The sequence below is a fragment of the Polypterus senegalus genome, chromosome 8, assembly GCF_016835505.1.
Source record: "Polypterus senegalus isolate Bchr_013 chromosome 8, ASM1683550v1, whole genome shotgun sequence".
NCBI lineage: Eukaryota > Metazoa > Chordata > Cladistia > Polypteriformes > Polypteridae > Polypterus > Polypterus senegalus.
In genome coordinates this window covers 160,321,265-160,330,561 of record NC_053161.1, presented here as the reverse complement: position 1 = coordinate 160,330,561, position 9,297 = coordinate 160,321,265, and the positions used below count along the sequence as shown (strand labels likewise).

At 38.5% G+C, this 9,297-nt stretch overlaps 1 protein-coding gene across 1 annotated transcript; it reads right to left on the bottom strand.

The window, feature by feature from the left end:
- Positions 1–240: 240 nt before the first annotated feature.
- Positions 241–8,580, bottom strand: LOC120533276 (zinc finger protein OZF-like). The gene is made up of 3 exons (XM_039760089.1): positions 8,376–8,580; positions 4,307–4,720; positions 241–1,772 (listed from the first exon to the last, which is right to left on the bottom strand). Exons 2-3 carry the CDS (start codon positions 4,674–4,676, stop codon positions 505–507), a joined length of 1,638 nt encoding a protein of 545 aa, XP_039616023.1. The 5' UTR covers positions 4,677–4,720; positions 8,376–8,580; the 3' UTR covers positions 241–504.
- Positions 8,581–9,297: the final 717 nt, after the last annotated feature.

The following is a 9,297-nucleotide window of genomic DNA, read 5'->3' as shown; positions in this document are numbered from 1 at the left end:
TGTGTGGCTCTGAAGACTGGTTTTGGGTGGGGATCTCTTTGCCTCTTCACAACAGCATCATTGCCTCTCTCAGGGATTCATTTTTTCATAAGGGTTTGCATTGAACACTCTCAACATAGGAGCGAATCTTCTTGTAATACTTCCTGTCCCTTAAACATGCTGTGAGGGTGTTGCACTGACCCCTGTAATGATTCCTTTTGAAGATGGTGGGGAGCAAAGTGAAGAAGCAGGACATTTAAATTGGTTTCTATTGTGTTGGCACAATTTGTTTTTTTTTTAATCATTTCACATTTGTCATACTTAGTTACATTTGACAGTATTTTATTTTACTATAATTTTTTAATTGTCAGTACTTAGTAACCACTTTGGGCTGATCTATTACACATGCACACATTGTTTCTATTTCATTAACATCTGCACCCGATTTTCTTAGTTCAGTTTTAGTTAGTTGGGAATGATATTTGTCCCACTTGACCAGCACCTCTGCTTTTTCTGTTATTCTATCTAATGTGAGGTCGCAGTACTTTGTATTTTTGTCTTTCCTCCATGGTGAATTTTTGTGTGGCTATAAAGACTGCTTCTGGTAGAAAACCATTTGCCACACTCAGAACAGGAAAATGGCTTTTCTCCGGTGTGAATTCTTGTGTGGTTCTCAAGGTGGCTCATTTGTGAAAATCGTTTGCCACACTCAGAACAGCAATATGGCCTCTCTCCAGTGTGAACTCGTGTGTGAGTTCGAAAATGTGTACTATGAGAAAATTGTTTTCCGCATTCAGAACAGCAGTATGGCTTCTCTCCAGTGTGAACTCTTTTATGGGTGTGATAATAGCTACGGTCCTTGAATTGTTTGCCACATTCATTACAGTGATATGGCTTTTCTCCAGTGTGGATTCTTCTGTGGTTCTTAAGACTGTTCCAATGAGAGAATCGTACACCACATTCTGAACAACAGTACGGTTTCTCTCCAGTGTGAATTCTTGTGTGAATCTGAAGATTGTCCAATAGTAAGAAGCGTTTCCCACATTCAGAACAGCAATATGGTTTCACACCAGTGTGAATTCTTTTATGCCTCCGAAGATTGTTCATTATCGAAAATTGTTTACCACATTCATTACATTGATAGGGCTTTTCTCCAGTGTGAACTCTAGTGTGGGTCTGAAGCGAACCCAGTCGAGAGAATTGTCTGCCACATTCAGCACAAGAATATGGCTTCTCTCCAGTATGAATTCTTTTGTGGTTCTCGAGAATGTTCATTTGTGAGAATTGTTTTCCACATTCATTACAGTGATAGGGCTTTTCTCCAGAGTGAACTCTCAGGTGTTTCTGAAGATGGTCCATTACCAAGAATTGTTTATCACATTCAGAACAACTGTATGGTTTCTCTCTGGTGTGAATTCTTTTATGTCTTTGAAGATTGTTCCTCTGTGTGAACTGTTTTCCACATTCAGAACAACAATGAGACTTCTTCTTTGTCAAATGCTCCCATTGATTACCTTCATTTTTAGAGTTGCCAATACCACTTCTGCTCTGCTCATGGCAGATATACAGAGAATCTGAATTTGCATTATTTGCCTGTTGTGGAGTGTTCACAGCGTCTATTCTTGTTAATTTCACCACAGGCCCAGATCTATATTGTAAGGTGGTTGGTATCAAAATCTCTGATCCTGATGTGGTTTCCTTCATGGTTTCCTCTAGCACTGTCTTTTGAGGTCTGCTGTGAAGAGAACTCTGAGGAAATGAAGAAAAGGAGACACTCCTGATGTGTTGTGAATCTGTGGAATATGACAAATGGGGATAATTTTAAGTAAATATGAGAAGCACAGGTAGAGATGGGACAGCAGTTAAATATTTAGTACACACAAAACAGGAAGATGGGAAGAGTTATTTCAAATGAATGAAGAATTACGATGGATGTTTTAAATATGCAAGCAATCATAAGCTTTAAAGCAGGGTCTGGAATTCAGTCTGGACAGAGGAGGAACCCCCAACGTAAAATGAGCTCTATAAAAATGATATGGCTTAAACAGACTACCGAATGTGTCATTAATGTACATGTACCACGTTTTTTAACATTTTCTCTTAGATATATGTAAAATAAATGTGTAACATATTAGTACAATTAGAACTCAAAGCCACACATTTTCAGTACCGCAAGAATTGCACATATCAGAATTACTTGTTTAGATGAGATAGATGGATAGATGGATGGATAGGATAGGATAGGATACTTTATTAATCCCAGGGGGAAACTCACATACTCCAGCAGAAGCATACTGATAGAGAACAATATTAAATTAAAGAGTGATAAAAACGCAGGTATAACAGACAGACAATAACTTTGTGTAGTGTTAACGTTTACCACCCGGATGGAATTGAAGAGTCGCATAGTGTGGGGGAGGAACGATCTCCTCTGTCTGTCAGTGGAGCAGGATGGTGACAGCAGTCTGTCGCTGAAGCTGCTCCTCTGTCTGGAGATGATCCTGTTCAGTGGATGCAGTGGATTCTCCATGATTGACGGGAGTCTGCTCAGCACCCGTTGCTCTGCCACAGATGTCAAACTGTCCAGCTCCGTGTCTACAATAGAGCCTGCCTTCCTCACCAGTTTGTCCAGGCGTGAGGTGTCCCTCTTCTTTATGCTGCCTCCCCAGCATACCACCGCGTAGAAGAGGGGGCTCGCCACAACCGTCTGATAGAACATCTGCTGCATCTTATTGCAGATGTTGAAGGACGCCAACCTTCTAAGGAAGTATAAACAAACGAGGTGCATTTGCAACACTTTAACTAGGCTTGTTAACAAGTTACTGTCACGTAGAAGTGTGCTTTATGAATGACTAACAAATAAAATAATGACACTATATGGCTAGACTGATGTGTTGTGGTTTATGAGGTACTATCATGTTTTTTATTTTATTTAAACAAATGTTTTAGAGACATTTTTTTTATTATAAAGGTGATTTTTTTCATTTAAACAAACGGTGCACATTATTTAAAATCCCTTCACCACCAGCAAATCACAACAGTGATGCAAGTGTGTCTGCAAATTGTATTTGAGAATTCAATGTCTACCTTTTTGAAGTAATGCTGACATAGAGTCTCCATAAAACATTGTGGTTCTAATTTAAATATCCAGATTGAAACCAAAATGAGCTCAAAAATGCAACAATTTCATTTAGTTTTTTTTAATAATGTTTCACCTTCAGAGTCAGTCCTTCCATTATTTGTCACTAATGGGACAGCATCTATTCGCCCACCTGACGCTTTTCCGAAAACAAATTTAGACTCCTTTTTCTGATTTCCTTATTACTCCACTGTCTTTAATGTGAACGCTAATATTCCACTCTTTTCTCTCCTCTAAAGTCGGCCTGGCTAGTCTCAGTTTACAGAGATTTCAGCTACAAAGCTACTGTTGATGTGTGGTCTGATACAGTAACTGCACTGCGGCAAGCAGAAATGTCTCGAGGAGGTAGTGAAGGTGACCATTTGCCATCCACCATATCATAATAATAATAAATAATAATAATAATAGGTCTGTTAATGGCGTTTTCATTGGATATCTCATTACTCTTTCAAGGCCAAACAAATATGTAGTCATTACCATTTGTATCCCGGTACAGACCGAATTCAAAAATAAAACCACATGATTAATGCTTGGTTTGAATGTGCAATGATGTGACCATACATACTGTACATGTACATCTCTATACACAAATATGCACACATAAACTTACATACAGCATATACACTTACTTACAAGAGAGAGATTTGGGACAGCAGGTGACACAAGGGAATTTTGAAGAGCACTTTAAATTGGACAAATGACCAAAAACAACTGGACAGCTAGGCCGTGTTTGTGTTATTTTATGTTCTACCTCTGCTCACTCCTCCTGTTTGTTTAGATAATAAAGGAAACATTTTTGTATATTTTGGCCTCCTTTTCATTTTGGCAATGAGATTTTGCAACTATATTAACCCTTCCTGTTTAGGGTATCATCATTTTTTTTTCATAATATGTCATGTATTACTTTTACGTTTTCTTCTGTTTGAACATGGCTGTCCACATACTACCTTCTTTGTTTGATTTTATACACACTACACTTATTGCTAACACTTCAGGCAAATAACACCTGAAGAGCTTCTGCTGCCCGAAACATCTTATTCAGCTCAGAGGACTGCACTGCTTATTAGTAAACTAATTTCCTACAAAGTTAATTCTCCACTTTTCATCATATTAAACATTTCCAAGATTAACACAAATGCACAAGATTCATTGGCCTCGAAACTCCCATTTTGTTAATCGTTCACTTACTTTGTCCAGTCTGATGCGTAGATGAGGACGGGTTTCCCAACACTCTCTTCGACATTTCTTCAGGTCTGTTCAAGTCTGACAGCACTGCTTCAGATTTTACGCTAACAAAAGACACTTGTTCATCTTGATGCTCAGGCTGAAGGACAGGCTCTTCTTCCTTGATGCTGTCTATGTTTTTATCGTTCTGCATTTCATTTCTCAAAGGCTTGTCCTCAGCCTGTTCTTTAATGTCCATTAATGGCAGCTCATTATACTCCTCCTTAATGTAGAGGCTCTCCTGTTCAGGGTGGGCAGACTCCCACTTACAGTCCTCCTCTTTTTTAATCTTTACACCACTTGTCTCCATGTTATGCATACCAGCCTGGCACATCTCCTTTGATCCATCAAAGAACTACTGAAAATGGTTGCTGCTCCCTGCAGAGAGAAAAAAAAAATCTATATATCTACAGTATATATATCTATATATCTCTCTCTATCTCTCTCTCTCTCTCTCTCTCTCTCTCTATATATATATATATATATATATATACTGTATATCTATATACAGTGGTGTGAAAAACTATTTGCCCCCTTCCTGATTTCTTTTGCATGTTTGTCACACAAAATGTTTCTGATCATCAAACACATTTAACCATTAGTCAAATATAACACAAGTAAACAAAAATGCAGTTTTTAAATGATGGTTTTATTATTTAGGGAGAAAAAAATCCAAACCTACATGGCCCTGTGTGAAAAAGTAATTGCCCCGTGAACCTAATAACTAGTTGGGCCACCCTTAGTAGCAATAACTGCAATCAAGTGTTTGCGATAACTTGCAATAAGTCTTTTACAGCGGTCTGGAGGAATTTTGGCCCACTCATCTTTGCAGAATTGTTGTAATTCAGCTTTATTTGAGGGTTTTCTAGCATGAACCGCCTTTTTAAGGTCATGCCATAGCATCTCAATTGGATTCAGGTCAGGACTTTGACTAGGCCACTCCAAAGTCTTCATTTTGTTTTTCTTCAGCCATTCAGAGGTGGATTTGCTGGTGTGTTTTGGGTCATTGTCCTGTTGCAGCACCAAGATCGCTTCAGCTTGAGTTGACGAACAGATGGCCGGACATTCTCCTTCAGGATTTTTGGTAGACAGTAGAATTCATGGTTCCATCTATCACAGCAAGCCTTCCAGGTCCTGAAGCAGCAAAACAACCCCAGACCATCACACTACCACCACCATATTTTACTGTTGGTATGATGTTCTTTTTCTGAAATGCTGTGTTCCTTTTACGCAAGATGTAATGGGACATTTGCCCTCCAAAAAGTTCAACTTTTGTCATATCAGTCCACAAGGTATTTTCGCAAAAGTCTTGGCAATTATTGAGATGTTTCTTAGCAAAATTGAGACGAGCCCTAATGTTCTTTTGCTTAACAGTGGTTTGCGTCTTGGAAATCTGCCATGCAGGCCGTTTTTGCCTAGTCTCTTTCTTATGGTGGAGTCGTGAACACTGACCTTAACTGAGGCAAGTGAGGCCTGCAGTTCTTTAGATGTTGTCCTGGGGTCTTTTGTGACCTCTCGGATGAGTCATCTCTGCGCTCTTGGGGTAATTTTGGTCGGCCGGCCACTCCTGGGAAGGTTCACCACTGTTCCATGTTTTTGCCATTTGTGGATAATGGCTCTCACTGTGGTTCGCTGGAGTCCCAAAGCTTTAGAAATGGCTTTATAACCTTTGCCAGACTGATAGATCTCAATTACTTCTCTTCTCATTTGTTCCTGAATTTCTTTGGATCTTGGCATGATGTCTAGCTTTTGAGGTGCTTTTGGTCTACTTCTCTGTGTCAGGCAGCTCCTATTTAAGTGATTTCTTGATTGAAACAGGTGTGGCAGTAATCAGGCCGGGGGGTGGCTACGGAAATTGAACTCAGGTGTGATACACCACAGTTAGGTTATTTTTGAACAAGGGGGCAATTACTTTTTCACACAGGGCCATGTAGGTTTGGATTTTTTCTCCTAAATAATAAAACCATCATTTAAAAACTGCATTTTGTGTTTACTTGCGTTATATTTGACTAATGGTTAAATATGTTTGATGATCAGAAACATTTTGTGTGACAAACATGCAAAAGAATAAGAAATCAGGAAGGGGGCAAATAGTTTTTCACACCACTGTATGTATATATATATATATATATATATATATATATATATATATATATATATGTGTGTGTGTATATATATATATATATATATATATATATATATATATATATATATATATATACATACCTATATATATATATATATATATATATATATACCTATATATATATATATATATATATATATAGATATATATATATATATATATATATATATATATATATATATATATAGATATTATATATATATATATAGATATATATATATACCTATATATATAGGTATCAAAAAATTACAATAGAATTTAAATTCTTGCTCTACAAGTACACTCCCAGTTAAATTTTAAGTCAAGTCAGTTAGTTAACAGAAAACACACCACTGTGGTTAACACATGGTGCTGCATGTCACATTAAAAGGAGTAAAACAGACTTCTTAGGTGTGTAGTGAAGGAACAACATCTGTCACATATCTGATCAACTGATATTTTTAGCACACAATATGGAGTGTAGCATGACTTAAATTCAGATTCATTTCGTGTTTTGGGTGAATGCAAGAGAGTTTTTGTATTTCTAGCACATCACAGTTATACACCACACTTTACATTATAACAATCATCCATTTATTTGAAGCAACCTCTTTAATCCAAGTTTAGGGCTGCAAGAAGCTGAAATCAATCCTCGTAGCACTGAAGGCAAAAGCAGGAACCAGGATGGGGTGCCAGCACATCACAGAGCACTGTCAGTCAACCAGCTGCCTTCTCCACAAGGACAGTTAATAAGTCAGGTTTGAGATTTAAATCCTCTCTCCCAGTGCTAGGATACATTTGTGAATATATTAACTGCAAAATGTGCATTTCAAGTAAACAATATGTCAAAAACCCCATCAAAAGCGGGTGAAAGGGACTGCTTTTAAGACAAAGAGGCACAGGAGATGCAGATCTCTATATCCCAAACACCCGAATTAACAAATCAGCTTAACGGATTTGTTAAACTACAAGCACGACGAGGCTGCACAACATACACCCACTGATTGCACATCTAAATAAACAATTAATGGAAATTAACATATTGTCTAATTAGAAATACAAGCATGCCATGTCGAAATATGGCCGCAGCTTTTTAACACACATTCGATCCCCAAAGTACAATGTTTATCTAAAGTCGACTTCCTGTTGCTTTGCCATATACTGTAGTAATACAATAGTCGGAATGACTGAAAGATATCATAGCAGAGAGAAGCACTACTCAAATGCATGGAGCCAAGCAGCTGAAGCCGTCTACGTGTGTGTCTGTCCCCTCTGGCACAGAGCTCATTACAATAAATGAATCATTAAACTTCATTTATCTTCTGCATCAGGGATCCTGAATTGTTAACAGCTATTTCAGCATTTTATTGTCACTCATTGTCAAGTCATTTGATCGCATGAACTGGAGGATTTAGGGGCGGGTGTTTTAGGAAGGACCCTGGGGGTGTTGGCTTTTTACCGCTATTCACTACACACTTTTTTTAACGGATTGTCCCCATTTGCGTGTTCTCGTTTGTGAATCACGTCTGGCCCCGCCGGTCTAAAGTGTACTTTAAGATTAATCCAAATATTAGAAAATTGACTGATTTATCTTAGAGACTCCGCCTCAACAGTCCTAATCGGACAGTAACCGACAGAACACACCCTGACAAGTGAATGGAGCGGCAGCGTGCATTTGTGCAGTGGACTTAAAATGAAATTTGACAACGTAAATGAAGGCTACATACAAGGCGTCCACCGTGTGGTGAGCACACGTGGATCCACGGTGGGATTCTTTCCATTGCTGACAAGAGACAAAAAGCGCGAGAGCAATCACTACTCGATCTTAAACGGTGATCCACATAATCTGAATAAAATATCTGGACAACTCCACTGTTAAAATAAAACGTCCACATTTTGATCACTTACCCTATGCCTTCCCGTGAAAAGATTCTCTTTAAACACGCTTGAGTCGTAGGCACATTGCACGAACCCTGTTTACCGGCAGGGCACAATCTACCTAGCAATCGACAACAGCAGAAAATCATCCACCATTGTGCTGTTATTAAAAGTAAAAAATACAAGTTTCTCAAAACTTTCCGCTCGAGCCATAGGAACCGATCCAAAACTCCACCGCCTGTCGCTCTTAATGACGTCACAGTTTTCCCTCAGCATTTGGCGCATACTCGGTGTTACTTGTGCGCATGCGCGATCCGTATTCCTCATGCCACCTTCGTTCTGTCCTTTACATCTTCCCTTAGCTTCACTTGCTACGAGTTTTGATGATGGATGAAAGCTTAAGATGAGTTTTTTTTTGTAAAGTTACATACGCATAAAATATCAGTGTCATCTACAACAGAGAAAAGACGACTCCAGGTGTGCAGACGACACCCTTTCTTAGCTTGTATTTAAAGAAGAAGCCAACGGAGGACCTGTAAGGCGTTTGTTTCTCACACTGCACATTCGCCTGTCCTTATCCTCTTATGCAGTTGTTCACCTGGGTCTTCCCCTTCTTTTCCTATCCTGGGTACATCCAGTTCCCCATCTTCTCTCCAGACAGCATTAGACACTTTTGTATGAAAAGTTTAGTTTCTTTCCAATCAAAGAAATAAAGAAAGAAAATAAACTTACACTTTTCTCGAGAAAGCGGTTTCATTTTTTGAACTCAGAACTGAACTTTAGGAATGTCAGTGCTTTGTAACTCACAGGTTTCAGCAGGGCTAATGCAATTATAAATCTTTCTCTAATAACCAATTTGCAATTAAAATGACTACTTAAGGATAAACTAAGGGAATTCATCGGGACACTGAAGGAATGGCTACTGAAAATGCAGTTTTACAATCAGTCATTT